This window comes from Hippopotamus amphibius, chromosome 14 (assembly GCF_030028045.1).
Source record: "Hippopotamus amphibius kiboko isolate mHipAmp2 chromosome 14, mHipAmp2.hap2, whole genome shotgun sequence".
Taxonomy (NCBI): Eukaryota; Metazoa; Chordata; class Mammalia; order Artiodactyla; family Hippopotamidae; genus Hippopotamus; species Hippopotamus amphibius.
This window is the reverse complement of record NC_080199.1, coordinates 80,247,642-80,268,607: the sequence shown is the minus strand read 5'-3', so window position 1 is coordinate 80,268,607 and position 20,966 is coordinate 80,247,642. Positions and strand designations below refer to the sequence as shown.

Below are 20,966 nucleotides of genomic sequence, written 5' to 3'. Positions count from 1 at the left end.
TAGCTTGGAATTCCAGTATTTAAGTGGGGAAGTCACAGAAGAGATTAGATTAAAAGTTCATGGAAAAAGAAAAAGAAAATTTCGGTGCCAAAACCAAGGCTGGAGACGGTGGCCAGCCCCTGTGGAGAAAGCTCCCTGGGAGTCAAACTCCCCTGTGTCAGGAGGCCCAAGTACCCTAACCCGTGGGTCCCATCCGTCCTTGGAGGATTTGGTTGGAATTCAGTTCACTTGGCTACCTTGCAGCCCGGCTTCCCTGCGGGTTCTGAACAAGTTAGGGTTCTGTAGATTATCCGGGTACCGTAACGCAAGGGGCATCCTGCGTCTGTGCAGATCCTGCGACGGAACTGCCACCTCACACTCTTAGGTGGCATATCCCAGACGAGCCTCGGGCTTTGTACACTTCTCTCAAGGCCATGTAGTAACCGTGTCTTCATTGTTTCTTCCCACCCTGCAAATGGATTTCCTTGATGTCAATGTAACAGTTTATCCCTTAAGTCTATATTAATCATGGTATTATACACTCCTCATCTAAACACACTAAATTTTCACAGCAGCACCGTTGAGTACAACAGAGGACGTGCTTGGCAATGTCAGGCTGTCCCCTGTGTAGGTTCAGGAGAAGTGCATCTGGCTTCTCTCTTTCTGAGCTAGCTAGTCATGAGGTTGTTTCCTTATGCAGTGATTAGCAATGCCCACTAAATGAAAACAAAATAATTTTTCCGAAAAGTAAAAATGATGAATTTTCTACAGGATAAAAGAATTAAGTGAGGGCCAAGCTTAGTGAAAACGGCTCCAGCTCTACAGCTGCCAGGGGAACTGTGCTGGGTTCTGGGGCTGTAGAGAGGCCAACGGGGGTGGGGGGTAGGGGTGGGAAGTGGGGTCTCCAAGAACGGGCTGTGCAGGCTTCCCTGGGGCAGAGCCCTGCCTGCCGGCCACTGGTGCAGAAACCATCTCCCTGTGCCCCTGTAGGCGGGGAAGGGTACTGTCCCTGTAGGTGCCACACTGCACCCGCTGCCAGGGAAGGGCTCTGGGTTCTCCTGCAGTACAGCCAGCACTTGTCCTGTAGGCCATGTTTCCCTTTTCTGGGAAGAACCAGGCAGGTGGTGAGCAAGTCATTTGTGTAATAGAAGGGATTAACCAGCACAGGATGAATATGCTTTTGAGTCACGGGCTAAGTGATGTATTTCTGTTTCAGGACGTTTTTACCGTGAGTGTTGGGAACTTACCTCCTAGGGCTAAGGTCCTGATCAAAATTACCTACATCACGGAACTGAGCATCCAGGGGGCCTGCGCGGTCTTCTTCCTGCCCGCCAGCGTGGCGCCCTGGCAACGGGACAGCGCTTTGAATGAGAATATTCAGGTTTGTATTTGTGACATAAGATTTAAAGATTTAAATCACCTTTTTTTGTGATTTATGCATGGGAAAAAATATCTAAAATCACCTAATCTTTTTGGCATAAAGTCAGTTTTACTGACATTTATGTATTTAGACACATGTAATGTCTGTGATGTGCTCACTGGTGTCCTGCTTGTATTCTGTCTGGTAACTTAAAGTTTTGTGTCTGTACTGCGTGCTTATTATGAAGAATTTAGATAAGCATAAAGAATGCAAATAAGCCAAAGAGGAAAATTTAAACCCTCGTTGATTCCATTGCCAGAGACACAACCAAAGCTACCGCTTACCGCTCTGGCCTAGATTCTTGTAGACTTCCTCTTTGTGTGTGTCCAAGCAGATTGTGCTGACACAAACACACGTGTAGCTGAAACCTCTGTGCACATGGTCAGAAATGATCCCTAACATCCGTTACAGTGCAGGAGTTAACTGTCCATCAGTGAGCAGATGCTGGTGACCAAGTGAGTCCAAAGTGAGACCAGGTGTCTTGCTGCTGCTTTTAGATTGTGGCTTTGGAGACGTTAACTCAGTTTGGAGTCTCGTGGTGAAACTTCGCAGGTACTTAGTTGCGCATGTGTACTTTGTCTTTCCACAGGATACCGTGGAGAAGATTTGTATAAAGGAAATAGGAACAAAGCAAAGGTTAGTACCGAAAATATAAAACCTATCAATTAATCATTCAGTGAATATTCACCTTAATAGCTTAATAGCTTAAATGAAAATTTTAAATTTTCATTTAAGATTATATAAAAGAACTGAAAGTAGTTGTTTACTGTTTGCGATATTAGACTAAGCCAGCTTCCTCTTCATTTCCGGTAGCTTTTCTCTGAGTTTGTCTATTGAAATGCCACACGTGATTGAATTCATCTCCAGTGATACACATGAACTGAGAGAAAAGGTTAGTAGGTCTTTGCTTTCACTTCCTGAGAACTGCTATTTTAACATTAATTTTATTTTACCAGAGCAATACAAGCATGTGGTTTAAAAATTAAATTATACCAACAACAGCTTCTAACGAGGAACATCAGCTGGTCTACCCTGCCTCTCCCCAGACCAGGGTCCAGAGACAGTGAACCGCTTTAAATATTTTAGCTCTTTTCTGGTGGCTTCCCAAGTTTTAATAAATTTTTTTTAAATTCTTGTCCTTGATTCATCTGCTTCATAAATTATCTTCTGACTTCCTGTTATAGTGGATGAAAAGGTAACCCTCTCACCTCTCCTCTCACCTCACTGCCCACTCTTCTCTCCCCTTTATTCCAAGACTTACAGCGTTGTTTTTGGTTAAATCAGTAGTCAATGTTTAAATTATTATGACTGTAAATGATATTTACACTGAGCCAAGAAATGTATTATGATGGCATTTTTTTTCTTTTTACTTCTTTATATAGTATTTCCTGGGGGGTGGGGGGGAGTCGCGTTTTTCACTTGGTTCATTTTCTAGGACTGTTTCTTCTCATTTGCTCTAATGTGTCAGTTAAAACCCATCTAGGACTGTTTTCACCATTGAATGCTTCAGATGATCCACTGGTTCTCTTCTTCCCCAGATCCCTCCCCGCCCGCGCCCCCTGGGCCTCTTCTGCTCTCCTCCTTTTTGAGGCTTTTCCTCTTCAGCCCCTTCTCATCCTGTTCCCACTGTATGGCAGAGCACAACCTCTATTAATGTCCTGAGTGTCTGAAAATATCCTATCCTATGTGCTACCCTTGCCTACTGGGTGGGTTGGAAATCATCTTCTCTCTGAATATTGGAAACATTGTTGACTGGCTCCCAGTGTTACTTTTCAGAGGTTAAATGATATATTTTATCCCCCGTTCTTTTTTTTTCTTAAATCATCCATTCTTTGTGTGTAGTCTGTTTTGTTTTGTTTTTCAACCCTGTAAGAATTTCAGATCTTCTCTTTATCCCTGGTATTCTGGAATTTCATAAGAACATGATATTCATTCATGATATGCAATTAGTGGCCTTTAGTTCTGGGGAATTTTCTTTTTTTAATATTTTATTTATTATTATTATTATTATTGGCTGCGTTGCGTCTTTGTTGCTGCACACGGGCTTTCTCTAGTGTTGAGTGGGGGCTACTCTTCATTGTGGTGTGCAGACTTCTTACTGCGGTGGCTTCTCTTGTTGTGGAGCACAGGCTCTAGGCACACAGGCTTGTAGTTGCAGCACATGGGGTCAGTAGTTGTGGCACATGGGCTTAGTTGCTCCGTGACATGTGATTCCCAACCCAGGAATCGAACCCATGTCCCCTGCATTGACAGGTGGATTCTTAACCACTGTGCCACCAGGGAAATCCCGAACTTTCTTATATTATAAAAAATCAGTGTCCCTCTTCCCTTTACTTTTCAGTGCCTTTCAGTCAGGTGTCCCTGAATTGAGCCCCTTGTTTTCTTACATTTTCTTTCCTATTGCCCATTGTATTGTCTTTTTGTCTGACTTTCTGGATGATTTTCTCAGTTTTAAGTTCCAATCATTTTACTGAAATTTGAATTTAATTTAAGTTTTTTAAAATATTTATTTATTTACTTATTTATTTGGCTATGCTGGCTCTTAGTTGTGGCATGCAGGATCTAGTTCCCTGATTAGTGATCGAACCCAGGCCCCCTGCATTGGGAATGCAGAGTCTTAACTGCTGGACCACCAGGGAAGTCCCTGAAATTTTAATTTTAGTTCTTATTTTTCTTGGTAAGAGCTCTTTCCCTTCCTGTAAGTATTCCTTTTTTATAGCACCTTTGTGTGTCATGGATGCATTACCCTCTCTCTCTTGTCCCTCTGAAGATATATCTTTTTCTTCTGTTTCCTATGTTGTGTCTCTGTTCTTTGAGTTCCTCTTTTTTTCTGGCTTTTTGTTTGCTTTGCCTCCATTTTCATGTGAAAGGCTTTTCCTCAAATGTCTGGGTGGCCTCTCTCTGTGTTCATCTTTGGTTTAGCTCATCTTTAGAAGCCAGTTAGATGCTCTGTGCTGAGTGGGGCGAGTGGACCAGGGCCTGTGTTAGAGGCTGCTGGCAGCTGGGCAGCTGTTTGGGGGTGCGTCTCTTGTGTGTTTTAGCCCTTGCGTGGTTATTCAGAGCACCTCGAGGGTGTTCACAGGTACTACTGGGGTGGGAGACTAAGGGTCCCATGTTTTCAGATGCCAAATTTCACTTCATTCCTGTTTGCAGCCCTGTGTGTCTGTGCTTCTTTATGCTTAGGGCTCCCGGGTCTGGACTCTATTTGGCTGAATTTCTCTAAGTGGTGAATCTTCAGTTTCCGTTAGTGAGAGAGCAGGGCACAGCTGCTTGCTACCCAGGGCAGGGAGGGAACTTTGGGCTCGGACAGCTTAGCGCATAATTTTTTCACTGGTGCCTCCAGGGTGTGCTTTCTCAGGTAGCTGCAGGCAGGTGGGCCCCCCTCCACAGGACTCAGGCAGTGGCGTCCTCCACTCTGGCTCCACATCACCACACCTCTGTCAGCTTTCCATCTTCTTAAAATTTGTTGACATCTCTCATCTGCTTTGATATTTGTTCCTGTTCTCAGTGTCTTTATGGTTTATGCCCTTTCTGTTGCTTCCTGTTTATTGTAGGGAGTTCTAGGATTTTGCTAGGGATTGGAGTTGAACACATGTCAATAATCCATCCTGAACAAGAAGCCCTCTGCATCAGATAGCTTTTGCTGTATAACAAACAATCCCAACACTTTGCGGATTAAAACAGCAAGCATTTGTTATTTCTCATGGTTTCTCACTGTTGGCTGGGCAGTTCCGGGTTGGGCTGGCTTGGCTGAGACAGGATGGTCTAGAATGGTCTCACTCACATACCTGGGTGTTAGCCTGGTGTCAGCTGGGTGCTGGCCCTGTGTCTCTCACCAGCCAACAGGTTAGCTCAGGTGCTCAGCAGCAACAGGGGAGAGCAAGCCCCCTTCCACAAATGCATCTCGAGCCTCTGCCTGCAGTCCTTCTGCCAGTGTCCCATTGGCCAAAGCAGGTCACATGACCAATTCCAGATTCAAGGGCAGAGAATTAGACGCAACCTCCTGACAGGAGGAGCTGCAAAATCCCGTTGCAGAGGGCAAGTCCAGGAATCTACTGCATTGCCTTCGTTATTTACAGCTTTTCATCTATATTTTCAAAATTATACTTATGAAAGTACAATTAAAAATAAGGTATAATTCTAAGATTCCTGTTGAATTTTCTATTTTACTATTCTTTTGTGATTGTCTGGTGTACTTTCTGCTACATCCAGATAACAGAATACACAGATCTGTCACCTTTGGATCCAGGGTCTGAGACTGTCTCAGACTACCTAAATTTACTCTGTGTATCAGTCTTAGAATTTCAAGAGGATAACTGATATGATATGGTCACACTTGTAAAACCTACAGTTCCTAGTTTTGGAATGTGTTGCAACATTGTTGATTCTTCATGGAGTTATGTAAATCATGCAGGGGTTTGCTACTTGATAATATGGTATAATTCCATTACTTACTTTGTCGTCATGGTTGTTTGTTTTGTAGAGAACAGACTGCAAAGCTGTAATCAGCACCGTGGAAGGCAGCTCCTTAGACAGCAATGGATTTTCTCTCCGCATCGGGTTGTTTGATGCATATCTCCCACGAATGTGGGTGGAAAAACATCCAGAAAAAGAAAGCGAGGTATAGTCCTTATTTAAAAGTAGGAGACACTATTGAAAAAGTATTTTCAAATATATTATTTAAATTTGGAAATTATTGATAGTTCTAAAAAACTGGCATTTGAAAAAGAGCTCTCAACACACAGAAATTTCTTGCATTCCTATAAACTAACGATGAAAGATCAGAAAAAGAAATTAAGGAAACAATCCCATTCACCATTGCAACAAAAAGAATAAAATACCTAGGAATAAACCTAACTAAGGAGGTAAAAGACCTGTACTCAGAAAACTATAAGACACTAATGAAAAAAATCAAAGCCGACACAAACAGATGGAGAGATATACCATATTCTTGGATTGGAAAAATCAACATTGTGAAAATGACTATACTACCCAAAGCAATCTACAGATTCAATGCAATCCCTATCAAATTACCAATGGCGTTTTTTACAGAACTAGAACAAAAAATCCTAAAATTTGTATGGAGACACAAAAGACCCTGAATAGCCAAAGCAATCTTGAGGGTAAAAAACAGAGCTGGAGGAATCAGACTCCTTGACTTCAGACTATACTACAAAGCTACAGTAATCAAGACAGTATGGTACTGGCACAAAAACAGAAATATAGATCAGTGGAACAGGATAGAAAGCCCAGAGATAAACTATGGTCAACTAATCTATGACAAAGGAGGCAAAGATATACAATGGAGAAAAGACAGCCATTTCAATAAATGGTGCTGGGAAAACTGGACAGCTACATGTAAAAGAATGAAATTGGAACACTTCCTAACACCATACACAAAAATAAATTCAAAATGGATTAAAGACCTAAATGTAAGGCCAGACACTATAAAACTCCTAGAGGAAAACATAGGAAGAACACTTTTTGAAATAAATCACAGCATGATCTTTTTTGACCCACCTCCTAGAGTAATGGAAATAAAACCAAAAATAAATAAGTGGGACCTAATGAAACTTCAAAGCTTTTGCACAGCAAAGGAAACTATAAGCAAGAAAAAAAAGACAGCCCTCAGAAGGGGAGAAAATACTTGCAAATGAATCAACAGACAAAGGATTCATCTCCAGAATATATAAACAGTTCATGCAGCTTAATTTCAAAAAAAACAAACAATGCAATCAAAAAACAGGCAGAAGACCTAAATAGGCATTTCTCCAAAGAAGACATACAGATGGCCAAGAGGCACTTGAAAAGCTGCTCAACATCACTAATTATTAGAGAAATGCAAATCAAAACTACAATGAGGTATCACCTCACACTGGTTAGAATGGGCATCATCAGAAAATTTACAAACAGTAAATGCTCGAGAGGATGTGGAGAAAAGAGAACCCTCTTGCACTGTTGGTGGGAATGTAAATTGATACAGCCACTATGGAGAACAATATGGAGGTTTCTTGAAAAACTAAAAATAGAGTTACCATATGACCCAGCAATCCCATTACTGGGCATATACCCAGATAAAACCATAATTCAAAAAGTCACATGCACCCCAATGTTTATTGCAACACTATTTACCACAGCCAGGTCATGGAAGCAACCTAAATGTCCAGCAGCAGATGAATGGATAAAGAAGATGTGGTACATATATACAATGGAATATTAGCCATAAAAAGGAACGAAAGTGGGACATTTGTAGAGACATGGATGGACCTAGAGACTGTCATACAGAGAAAGAGAAAAACAAATATAGTATAGTAACGCATATATGTGGAATATCGAAAAATGGTACAGATCAACTGGTTTGCAAGGCAGAAATAGAGACACAGATGTAGAGAACAAACATGTGGACACCCAGGGGGAAAGCAGGGAGGGTTGGGGTGGGATGAATTGGGAGATTGGGATTGCCATGTATACATTACTAATAAAAAAAAAAGTCAAATTGTACACTTTAAATACATGCAGTTTATTGTATGTCAATTATATCTCAATAAAAGTTCTTAAAAAAAAAACCCTCACCACCCCAAGATTTTACAGTTAAAAATACTTTGGAGGAAATTCCCTGGTGGCACAGTGGTTAAGAATTTGCCTGCCATTGCAGGGGACACAGGTTCAATGCCTGGTCCAGGAAGATCCCACATGCCACAGAGCAACTGAACCCGTGTGCCACAACTACTGAGCCCATGTGCTTCAACTACTGAAACCTGCACACCTAGAGCCTGTGCTCTGTACCAAGAGAAGCCACCGCAATGAGAAGGCAGCACACCGCAGCAAAGGGTAGCGCGCACTTGCCACCACTAGAGAAAGCCTGTACACAGCAACGAAGACCCAACAGAACCAAAAAATAAAAATTTAAGAAGTAAAAAAAAATACTTTTGATAGGGGAAATTCCCTGGCAGTCCAGTGGTTAGGGCTTCACACTTCCACTGCAGGGGGCGTAGGTTCAGTCCCTGGTTGGGGAACTAAGATCCCATGTGCCAAAAAAAAAAAAAACTTATGATATCAAGCATGACAAAAGTTTGAAGTTTCAACCAAAACCCCCATGTGTATTTCTCATAAAGATTGTAGCTTTTACCTTAATCCCTACCAAAAAGAAAATATGCCTTCAGACATTACTTGGTTAGTCTGTATACCTTCTACAAAATTACTTATGCCTGTTAGACCATTTTATGTGGCTGTCATGAACAATCTCTTCTTATTAAAATAAAAATTGAGAGCAACATCAGTAAGATGGTTGAATAAGACATCCTTTGCATGTACCCCATACAAATGGGCAACAGATACATGAAAAGGTGTTCAACATCACCAATCATCAGGGAAATGCAAATGAGACATCACCTCACACCTGTTAGAATGGCTGTTATCAGCAAGACGAGATAAAGTGTTGGCGAGGAAGTGTTGGCGAGAAAAGGGAACCCTCATACACTGTTGATGGCAGTGTAAACTGGTGCAGCCACTATGGAGAAAAGTATGAAGGAGCCTCAAAAAATAAAAATAGAACTACCATATAATCCCACAGTCCCACTTCTGGGTATATTTCAAAGGGAATGAAATTACTATCTCAGACATCTGTACCCCAATGTTCATTGCTGCATTATTTACAATAATCAAGACGTGGAAACAACCAAACTGTCCACTGATGGATGAATGGCGAAAGAAAATGAAACATAAACACACATACGTAACACACATATACATACACATACAGTGGAATATTAGTCAGCCTTAAAAAAAATAGGGAAATCCTGCATTTGCAACAACATGCATGGAGCTTGAGAGTATTATGCTAAGTGAAATGTCAGACAGAAAAAGATAAATAGTGTATAATCTCACTTACATGTGGTGTGTAGAAAAAGCTGAGCTCATAGAAACAGAGGATAGAATGGTGGTTGTCAGGGCTTAAGGGTGGGGTAGTGAAAATAGGGAGATACTATAAGATGAATATTGTATATTTAATGTTACTAAGAGAGCAAATCTTAAATGTACTTACTATCAAAAGCAATAGTGCTTATGTGAGGTGGTGGAAGTGCTAGCTAACCTCATTGTGGTAAGCATTTCACAATGTTTATGTGCCAGATCATCACACTGTAAACCTTAAACTTATACAGTGTTATGTATAAATTGTATCAATAAATCTGAGGAAAATTTTTAGTTGTAACTTATATGATAATAGTTCTACTTTAAGTATTGGTTGATTAATAAAGGTAAGTATATATATTTTAGTAATCACAATAGCGTTTATATTCCTTTTAGAACAGCATGTGCACATATATGTGAGAGAGAGAATGGGGCATATTATTTATTCATTCTGCAGACAATTTTGATATCATATCAATTTTCAGACATTGATTCTGTATTAATTCTGGACCTCTCAGGGGTTTATGACCTTTACATTGGGAACTGTAGTTCTGACATTCTACTTTTTATTTGAACTCCTATAGGCCATCTATCTCCCTATTCAATAAATCTTATTCTTTTTGTTTTTATAGTATTATTTTACCTGACTAGAACGTGTCCAGGTTTTACAATTAAATCTTTTCCAATAAAAAATTATACATTTATCTCAAATTTTGTAAATCCTAGCTATATGTATATCTTGCTTTGTACCTTAGTGGGAGGCCTGAAATATTAGGTGTATACAAACTAAAGTATCTTCAAGTGCTGCAGCTGAGTGTGGTATCAAAGGAGCATGGTAAATTGGTGGACCCGGTAAGTAACAGGAATAAGCACATTTTAATTCATCTTGTCGGTCAACATGGGTTTTTGTACATTGGGTATGCTCTTTTTTTTTTTTTTTCTCGGCTGCATGACTCGCGGCATCTCGGTTCCCCGACCAGGGATCAAACCCAGGCCCCCAGCAGTGGAAGCGTGGAGTCCCTGGACGCCAGGGAGGTCCCGGGTATGCTCTTGATGAAGTGCACACACCTACATACATTAGCGTGTTTATGTCTCTCCCTTCTTTGAGACGTGTAGGATTCTTTTTGCCAGCCATTCCCACTGCTGAGTGGCACATTCCCACTAGCGCCTAAGATCCAGTGAGAAGCAGTGGGCCTGAGCCCGCAGGGCTTCCTCAAGTTTATTGGGTACCTCTCAGTTCTTTGTTACTCTGTCACAATTACGTGTCCATCATTTACAAAGGCTGTGGAGTGGGTTTTTGCATTGAAATTTTGTGGTCTCTGGGCACATAAAGTAGCACTAATATAAACAAGCAGATGAGTTGAAGTTACGAGAAGCACCAACCTAGCACCTTTTTCTCCCTTTAGGCCTGCATGCTGGTTTTTCAACCAGATCTTGACGTCACCCTTCCCAACCAAGCTGAGAGGAGCGAAGTGATTATCTGTCTCGATTGCTCCGGTTCCATGGAGGGTGAGACATTCTTGCACGCCAAGCAAATTGCCTTGTACGCGCTGTCCTTGGTGGGTGAGGAGCAGAGGATAAACATCGTCAGGTTTGGCACAGGTGAGCGCTTCCTCCTGAATAGTAACGTAATGGATGGAGCTGAGGACTGTTGGTGTCCTGACCTCCACTTGGTGTCCTGACCTCTTCTGTGGAGTGAGAGGCTCCAGAGCCAGGTCCCCAGGTTCAAATCCCAGCTCCACACTAGTGAGCCCTAGGTGTGGCCTTGGGCAAGTTACTTGAACTTGGTTTTCTCATCTGTAATATGAGAGAAATAGTGTCCCTACCTCATAGTGTTGTTGTGAGGGTTGAGCTAATGTATTGTAAAGGATTTTTTTTATTTTTTTATTTTTTTAATTAATTTATTTATTGGCTGCACTGTGTCTTCATTGCTGCACGGGCTTTCTCTAGTTGCAGCAAGCAAAGGCTACTCTTCATTGTGGTGCACGGACTTCTCATTACGGTGGCTTCTCTTGGTGCAGAGCATGGGCTCTAGGTGCTCGGGCTTCAGTAGTTGTGACATGTGGGCTCAACAGTTGTGGCTCTCAGGCTCTAGAGGGCAGGCTCAGTAGTTGTGTTGCATGGGCTTAGTTGCTCCGCGCCATGTGGGATCTTCCTGGACCAGGGCTCAAATCCGTGCCCCCTGCGTTGGTAGGCAGATTCTCAACCATTGCGCCACCAGGGAAGTCCTAGGTAAAGGATTTTAAACAGTGCCTATTAAATAGTAAATGCCAGATAAATATTACTACTGTTATTATTGCCAGTTGAACCCTGGGTCTGATGAGTATGAGGGTCCCAGGGATCAGAACAGAACATTTGAAATCAGGTAGCAGAAAATCTGTAAGGAACGGTCTCAGGAAGCACCAGATCAGCCCCATTAGAAGAAAGGAAATGCCATCCTCCAAGTGGGGGCCCAGGGACATCTCAGGAGCAGAGTGGAGTGAGGGGACAGTCGTGTCTATTGACTCTTATTTTCTGTGCCATTTGGCAGAAGGCCCAGTCCCTTTACAAAGGAGGCAGGTCTGCTGCTGCTCCTGCTGGGGGCAGAGCACAGGCGTGTGGAGGGCAGCGTGCTCCCCCCCCCACTTCCGAGGCCTGCTGTGTGGCTGTCCCCACGCCCTGCATCTTACTCTGCACACAGTCTGCTACGGAACAGAGTCCACACACGCAGTTTAACTCAGAGGGTTTTGTTCAGTAAAGTGAATAGTTTGAATGCACTAGAATTTACTATTTAAAGGAATACTGTGATGAATTTTTTTGTATATTAAAATTATCAGCCATTATTGTTTGTTAGTCAAAAAAGTAAATGTTTAATGGCAACTCCTTATGCCAATTTTATTACACAGGTTACAAGGAGTTATTTTCATACCCTAAGTACATCATGAGCAATAATATGCCAACAGAGTTCATTACGGTGAGTAAAAGAAGCTTCCTTTGCCCGAGTCTTGTTTCCATCACGTTTTAGCGGTTCTGCCCAGGATGTTCTCCCCCTGAGACCACCACCAGAAGCCCTAGTCCTTAAGTTTTTGTACATTGATGGGCTCTTTTAATTCATTAATAAAAGTAATATGAACTCATTTTTTAAATTGAAATTCAAAAAATATAGAAAGAAAAAAATCATTCACAGTCCCACCATCTGAACACAACCAGCATTAACAGTTTTGGAATGTTTTGTTCTGTCCCCTTTTTTCTTTTTTTTTCAAATTGAGCAAACTAGGAATGACCAATTGCCTCCTCAGTCCAGATTAGCCGGCAATCCCAGGGGTGTTTTGATGTAATAGTTCTTTGAAAACCATAAAAAAGCAAATACGTGCCAAGTAATAATATTGTAGTTACTATGTGACATGAAATAAACTAAAAGGATATAAATATAGTTGTTCCAAAAATGAATCATTAGGGAAGAAACTTTTTAGTGACAGTAGCTCTGAACCCTCATGAAGAGATGTGCTTCAGTAACCGATCACAGTTCACAGCAAATATACCAAAAGAGGAGCAAACAACCTTCTGCTTCGTTTCCTGCAGTCTGCAACACCTACCATGGGAAACACAGATTTCTGGAAAGTGCTCCAATACTTAGGGCTACTGTGCCCTTCCCAAGGGCTTCGGAACATCCTCCTGATATCCGATGGGCACCTCCAGAGCGAGAGGCTGACGCTGCAGCTTGTGAGGAGCAACGTCCAGCACACCAGGCTGTTCTCCTGCGGCGTGGGGTGAGTGTGGGCCACCCCGGCACATGCGAGGCCGTGGTGAGACAGGCAGCCGGCCGGGCGGGGCGGGGCGGTGGGGGAGTGTCGGCCGGCACGCGATGCTGGATGTTCTGAAGTCGCCAGCAGTGGAGTAGCCGGGCACGCTCTGGGCCCTGGGCCCGCTGCCCTGGTCTCCGAACCTGAATCAGCCGCATATTAGCCGTGACCTTGGCAAAGCGGCTTCACCTCTCCTCTGTAAGATGAAGGTGATTCTAATGAAAATGTGATGGGTTTAAGAGGTTTACTCTGAAAATTAAATGAACTCGTATATGTGGAAAGTGCTCAGAACAGCCAGCGCGTGGCAAGCACCAAATCAATATTGGGTGTTATATTTTGCATCACACGCCCCAATGCCAGCCCATCCCGAGAAGCCTAGAGACCTGGCAGGCCGGGCACGCCCAGGGTGATCGTGACCCCCAGGCTTTGTCCCTTCCCCGCACCCCTCTGGCTGCCGCCATCATTTGCATTTTCTAACCCTGTCATGTGCGGGAATCTTTCTCTAGAGAAGCTAAAACCCCGCGACTGTTGGGATTCACGCCCTCCCCCAGTTCAATTTTGGGCTGAATTGAGGATGATGGTATGAATATAAGGAAACCAGTGGACAGCAGGGCCCAGGCTGGTGTCTGTGCAGCGCACGTCCGGCCACGTCTCCACTCCCCTCCCCTGTGTGGTCACCATCGTGGCCAGTGGGCACCGAGCCTCCCTGCGGCAGGACCTCCCTCCTCACACGCTGGGGGCGAGGAGGGGGCGTCCACCGGGCTCAGCACCAGCTCCAGGCTGGGCCCCCACTGTGTGATGGCCCCAGGCAGACCTGCCTGCAGCAGCGGGCTCGCTCCTGCCTGTGCCTCTTAGTGTCGCTCCGGGTCCTGTTCCCTGAAATCTGGGGCCTGACAGGGTGGCGCTGACCAACCAGGACATGGTCCACCCGCAGTGGGCTCCCCAGGCCTTGTTCCAAGGAAGGGCGCCTGGTGAACTCCCACCAGTGGACTGGGGGGTACCCAGATGCGACCCCCCAGCCCGGATCCCACCCCTCAGCCCCAGATCACACCCCTCAGTGCGGATCCCACCCCTCAGCGGGGATCCTACCCCACAGCCTCAGGTCCCACTCCTCAGCCCCGGATCCCACCCCTAGCTCAGGTCAGGCTCCTCAGTCCCTGAAGGCACCAGCCGCTGTGCTTGCTCCTCACTGAGACCTGTCCTGGACAGACGCTACCTGGGACAGACCTGAGGTCAGGGTCACGGGCACCAGGGCTGTCCTACGTGCCAGGAATAAAGCAAGGGGAGCAGAGGGTGACTGTGGTGGGAGGTGACCCCGAGCGTGGACACACCCACCCCGGGGACACTGGAATCATTGCTGATTTTCTGCCCAGTTTTAACATCTTTCTATGTGTTTCTGCCTCATTTTTCATATACTCATTTGTGTTCACAAACTCTAACCACATTTTGTGAGTCTTCAGGAGCAGAGACCGTTTATCCCTCCTATTTAACAAGTGGTCCTCTCAGGCCCGCAGCTGCAGCCTCACTAACCCGTAAAATCTGTAAAATACAAATAAACTCCAGCTTCAGGATTATCTAATCAGTGTTGTAATCACTGCCAATTAATTTTGATCACCGAAGACAAACCCAGTATGATCAATAGGCTAAACTATGTTTCCAAAATAACTTTCTTAAGCTCTTTTTCCGAAAAATTATTGATTCTTTCTCTAATATTTCAGGAGGAACCTCTAAGAAAGTCACTCCTGGTTACTTGTAGAATTATCAAGAGAAATGTAACAGGATATTGTCAATTAAATATCACAGATTATCTTTGCTGGAATGAGAGTTACTTCCCGTGATCTTTGCCATCTAAATGTGGACCAGATTTTAAGATGCAGACTTTATTAACTCTTCTGCCAGCCTTGGCTTTGGGATCAGATGAGGGCAGCTTTGACATTCATTGACAGCAGGTCCTGATCAGCATCAGTTACCTCTGGGGGTTTCTCAGAATCAACTCCTCCCTCCTTCCATGAATCAGAAGCCAGGAATTTCTGCTTTTTTCTCTTGCGGAAGAGACATGAGTCTTCTGATATGTGGGAACTTAGATTACCCAAGCCTTCGGATGTTTCATACTGTCTGGCATGAGTTTTATATCTACCCTAAGCTGCAGAACTTGTTACAATATTGCTTCTGTTTTATGTTTTGGTTTTTTGGCTGCAAGGCTAGGCGTATGGGATCTTAGCTCCCTGACCAGGGATCAAACCCGCACCCCCTGCAGTGGAAGGTGAAGTCTTAACCACTGGACTGCCAGGGAAGTCCTTCTTCCATTGTTTTTTTTTTTTTTTAGTATACATTTATTTATTTCACTGGCTGTGTTGGGTCTTTTTTGCTGTGGGCAGGCTTTCTTTTAGTTGCGGTGAGTGAGGGCTACTCTTTGTTGTGGTGCACGGGCTCATTGTGGTGGCTTCTCTCGTTGTGGAGCACGGGCTCTAGGCGCGTGGGCTTCAGTAGTTGCAGCACATGGGCTCAATAGTTGTGGCTCACGGGCTCTAAAGCACAGGCTCAATAGTTGTGGTGCATGGGCTTCGTTGCTCCGCGGCATGTGGGATCTTCCTGGAGCTGGGATCGAACCCCTATCCCCTGCATTGGCAGGTGGATTCTCAACCACTGCACCACCTAGGAAGCCCTTCCATTGAGTTTTAAGCTAAGTCTATATTCACTACATGTACTTCAGAATGTTTCTAAAATGTCTTTAAAATTAAAACATGAAATGTTATCAGTTCTACAGCAAATCGTCATATCTTAAGGACCGTGTCCCAGTTTGGTGCTGGAGTATTTGAATATTTTAACTCAAAATCCAAACATAGCTGGAAAAAACAGGTATGTTTCTCAAACATCTTATTTTAGTCTTATGTTAAACGTAGACATATTATCTTCTTAGAAATCTAGGGACAGCAACTTCTGTGTTTTCATTAATGGAAAAAGGAACTAGAATGAGGCCAAAGGTACCCAAAGCGTGTGCCCCCTCCCTTAGTTGCCACTAGGCTGGCACTTAGCAGGAACTCAGGAGATACTCCAGTGGGGCGTTCTCCTAGCTAAGAGGTTTTTTTTTTTTCAATTTATATATTTATTATTGCCCCGATACTAGCCTTAACCCTGGCTCTCACAGCATGAATTCCTCTTCCCACATCTTACCACTAATTGCTATAAACCTAGGCAGACTATTTATTAGCCATATTAAGCCTAACCATTTATTCCATCCTCTGATCTGAGCTTCAGATTCGAAACACACACTAATTGGAGCTCTACGGGCAGTCCTAGCTAATAGTTTGATTTCTGCGTTATGAAATGTCATGGATTGATTTTTTAAAGTGAAGTATTACACAGGGGTGAGTCGAAAATTATCCACACTCTGCTTACATTAAAACTTCTGTTGGCGACACTGTCTTATCAGCACTTTCCGTTCAAGGCTATTGTCTCCCCCGTCACTGCTGTGCAGGTGTGAACGTGTTACATCAGTTCATTTGTAACTGTGGTGCGAGCAAAAATGGATGCCCCACTTGTGATTTGCATGAAAGAAGAGCAGTGTGAAGTGATTCGTATTTTTGTGGTCTGAGGGTGTACCTGGTGCCGTTATTTATCGAAGACTTTGTGCGCAGTATGGTGAAAGTGTTTTGTCACGAAGAAGTATGTATGAATGGATAGAGAAGTTCAAGGAAGGTTACACAAGTGTTAGCCATCAAGAAGGAGCCGGACGCCCGTCCACTTCCATGGCTGATGACAACATTGAGTGTCGAATAGACGAGTGACAGTGGTTTATGTGGCGAATCATTTGCAAATCAGCCATGGCTCAAAAGTTCAACAATCAACAGTGCTCATTACAGTGAGATGCTTGTTGAAGAGCTGAAGCTTAAACTTGGGATTAAACGCAGAGGACGGCTCTCCAGGGGCATTGTGATCTGGCGTGACAGTGCACACCCGCACACTGCTGCCCACACTGTCGGCACTCTGCAAACACTTCGTTTTGAGGAGTTAAAGCATCCTCCTTTAGTCCTGATCTTGCTCCACTGGACTTTCACCTGTTTGGTTCCTTGAAAGAAGCCCTATGAGGATGAAGATTCACTTCTGATGAAGAAGTGAAGACAGCAGTGCATTCATGGCTCATGGCTCAGCCTAAAACATTTTTTAATGAGGGAATATGAGAGCGTATTGACGGACAAAATGTATTGAAAAGCAAGGAGATTGTGTTGAAAAATGATGTATTTGTCTTTTCTAAAAGTTAATTAAAGTATATTCTACAGCCAGAGTGCGGATAATTTTTGACTCACCCTCATACATGTTTTCCTAGGATTAATTTTTTATTGTGCAAAATGTACATAAAATTTACCACTTTAACCATTTTTAGGTGTACAATTCAGTGTTAAGTAAACTCACAGTATTGTGTAGCCATCACCACCACCTATCTCCAGAACTTTTCCATCATCCCAAACAGAAATTCTGTCCCCAGTTAAACAATGACTGTGACTCCTTATCCCCCTCCCCCAGCCCCTGGCACCCACCCTTCTCCTTTCTGTCTCTGTGAATTTGGCTACTCTAGTGCCTCATATAAATGGAGTCCGACAGTATTTGTCCTTTTGTGCCTGGCTTATTTCATTTGGCATAATGTTTTTAAGATCCACTCATGTTGTAGCGTATGTCAGAATTTTCTTCCTTTTTAGGGCTGAATAGTATTCCATCATGTGTATATACCACATTTAGCATATCCATTTATTTGCTGATAGACACCGGGGTTGTTTCCATCTTTTGACTATTGCGAATTATGCACATATGATCATTGGCATACAAGCATGTGTTCAAGGCCCTAATTTCAGTACCTAGAAGTGGAATTGCTGGACCGTATGGTAACTGTATGTTTAGTTTTTTAAGGACTGCCGTACGGTTTTTCACTGTGGCATTTTACATTCCTGCCAGCAATGTGCCAGGGTTCCGATTTTTCCCACAGCTTCATCAACACTTATTTTCCATTTTTTGTTTTTGTTTTTATATAGCCATCCTAATGGGTTGAAGTTGTATCTAATTAAGATTTTGATTTGCATTTCCCTAATAACTAAATGATGTTGAACATCTTTTCATGTGCTAATTGGCCATTTGTATATCTTCTTTGGAGAAATGTCTATTCAAGTCCATTGTAGGGTTAATTTTTATAACTGGAATCTACTCCATGACAAAGTTATATATTAGTAATTAACTAATAGAATAATTTTTAAGATGTTTTGTTTAAATTATGTCCTAGTGCTATTATTAAAAATTCTTCTTTTGGAAAAGTACCCTGTAGCAGGAAGGAGAAAAAAAGAAAAACAAAGAGCTACAAATCCCAAAGGATAGAATGAAAAATTATTTTAAGCGTTAAGTAACTGTTTTCTAAATGTAGCATTGAAAGAGAAATCGTTCCTCTTTTAGGTAGAAGACCAAATGGCTAGGCTGTGTTCTCCGAGTTGCCACGCGATCTCCGTCAAGTGGCAGCAGCTGAGCACAGACGCCCCTGCGCCCCTGCAGGCCCCCGCCCAGGTGCAGTCCCTTTTCCACAGTGAGCGACTCCTGGTCTACGGATTTATTCCTCATTGTACACAGGTGAGGGGCACACAGTTTTCTTATGGGAAGAGCAATGTATTTTGCTAATAATTTTCTTTCTCTTTTTTTTCTTTTTTCTTCCGTTTCACTCACCTCCGAATCATAATATGCTGGCCCGTGTTTTCCTGGGATCACAGTGGGTGGTTAACCCAGGGCACTGGAGAGCCTCTTAATTCTCGTTAAAATCACTTAAAGAATCACTGTTGACCTAACCATGACATCGTGAAGTAGGAAGCCTCATAAGGAATATTTTTTCCCATTTCAGGCAGCTCTATGTGCGTTAATTCAAGAGAAAGAATATTCCACAGTGGTATCAACTACCGAGCTTCAGAAGACAACAGGAACGGTAAGATTCTATGGACTTACTGCTTTTGAAAGTTAAACTAGTTTTGTATTTTCATATTTAATGCGCCACTTACTTGCTGTGTTGTTATTTCCTGTGTTGACATTTCAGCACAGGATGTGACATGGAGTGCTGTCGTCTCCACAAGTGAGGACTTTGTCCTTCAGTTTCTGAGGCAGTAGCTCTTCATCTGCGGTTCTTGAGTCTAGGTGTACCCACGTGTGCATCGGTGGGTGTAAATAACTGCAGTTAAATGTGGCGTCTTATGAATGAAAATTTTCAGGGTGGTTCTCAAAGATGTGCATGTCTACATAGAAGTTAAGTGCCACCTACACTAACTGGTCCACGTACGTTATTTTAGAATGTTAAGTATAGTGGTACTGGACTAGGAGTAAAATGTATTATTTTTAAGTATGCATTTGTTTTCTCTACTTTTGGATTAAAAGCAAATGAATTATCACCAAAAAGTTTGTAGTATTTGCATTAGTACTGAATCTAATATAGTTGTATCTGGAAAATTCCTAACCTGTCTATGCTGTATATTTATGTTGCTATTCATAGAAGTATTTGTATAACCAGATAAACCATTTCCCAGACATTGCTGTTTTTTTGGTTTTTTAAATAAAATACAGCTTACATTTTGGCATTGAATGAAGAAGTATAACTTATTACTTGCCAGTGACTTATGTGTAGAACTTAAGGGCATCTTCATATTGTTTGAAAAACTGAATCTAAGGTGGAAATAAAGTAATAGGATTTTACCTGAGAGGAGGACATTTTCCATAAAATCACAATTTTTTAGTTGTACTTCCTCTGTGAACCGTGGCCTTATCAATAACAAAATTACAAGAGTTGGAATTATCACTGACAGGAGACGTTGCCTTTTGAGCTCTGTTGTTTCCAGTAGTTTGAGGAAAGGGCAGGCGCCTTGCACTTCCTGGCGCAGTCTGCAGCCCCTTGGGAGTGGAGGCCACGTTCAGGTCAGGCCTCACAGCCCTGGGTAGAACTGCAGTAGAACAGTTCATGGTTTTTGAAATGAGTTGAGCTGGCAAAATGGCCTTTTGTAGAAAAGGCCAACCACAGGGACAGAACACAGACAAGTGGGTGCTGGGGCTGGAGGTGACTACCCAGCGACACGACACGACACATGACGCAGGGGACTTTGTAAGGTGAAGGACCCACTCTGCATGTTGCTTCAGTGGTGGTCACACACCTGCCTGCATTCGTTAAAACTCATCCAACTGTACACTTAAAGGGGGTGAATTTCATTGTATGTAAATGTATCTCAGTTATTTAAATGATTTCCTACTTTTGACTTGAATTAGAATCTTTTTTCCCCTGCTGCTTAAACAGATGATTCACAGGCTGGCGGCGCACGCTCTGATCAGAGATTATGAAGATGGCATTCTCCATGAAAACGAAGTGAATCACGAGGTTTGCTCTTTTCACAGTAAAAGCCATTGTTCGTTGTTCTGGGCCTTTCTTAAGTTGATTTGTCCCTGGAAGTGTAAGTGAGGATCTGTGGATGGAGAGAGACCCTCATCATCGCAGCTGTGTTTTCCGTGCTGGAGTGAAGGGTGCTCAGTAGTTACTTGATTTAGTTTTTATTTATTTAGTTTGTTGAGTGAATTATCGAAAGAACAGCCGTCAGTGGCTTCCTGAGAACTCTGTGACCACCTTCCCTGCGAGGAGGGCAGAGGCGGCTCCGATGCTTCCCTCCTCGCCTGTGAAGACAGCGGTCAGCCCTGGCGTGTGGCAGGGTCAGCGTTGCCGCTGTGGTGAAGAAACCAGGCAGGCAGGGTGGGCTGCCTGGGGGTCAGGACGCTTAGCAGAGCCACGCCCACCTTGCCTCCTCACTGCGCTGATGCCACCAGGCCCCCACCTCCCCACCCACCCTGCCAGATGGCTGGTCCCTCTGGGG

General features: G+C 43.2%; 1 protein-coding gene across 23 annotated transcripts in view; it reads left to right on the top strand.

Annotated features, from left to right (window-relative positions):
* PARP4 (poly(ADP-ribose) polymerase family member 4) overlaps window positions 1–20,966 on the top strand; it is a 105,075-nt gene that overhangs the window by 44,039 nt on the left and 40,070 nt on the right. For 19 of the 23 annotated variants that reach the window (XM_057707097.1, XM_057707089.1, XM_057707094.1 and 16 more), the window contains 11 exons: window positions 1,196–1,360; window positions 1,989–2,035; window positions 2,213–2,291; window positions 5,883–6,020; window positions 10,717–10,912; window positions 12,196–12,263; window positions 12,872–13,059; window positions 15,852–15,951; window positions 18,532–18,702; window positions 18,968–19,048; window positions 20,399–20,479. In XM_057707097.1, coding sequence (XP_057563080.1) covers window positions 1,196–1,360; window positions 1,989–2,035; window positions 2,213–2,291; window positions 5,883–6,020; window positions 10,717–10,912; window positions 12,196–12,263; window positions 12,872–13,059; window positions 15,852–15,951; window positions 18,532–18,702; window positions 18,968–19,048; window positions 20,399–20,479 — 1,314 coding nt within the window. Of the gene's footprint in view, window positions 1–1,195; window positions 1,361–1,988; window positions 2,036–2,212; window positions 2,292–5,882; window positions 6,021–10,716; window positions 10,913–12,195; window positions 12,264–12,871; window positions 13,060–15,851; window positions 15,952–16,525; window positions 17,420–18,531; window positions 18,703–18,967; window positions 19,049–20,398; window positions 20,480–20,966 lie in introns of those variants that run through there. The other 4 variants (XM_057707104.1, XM_057707108.1, XM_057707105.1 and 1 more) reach the window with 4 other exon arrangements.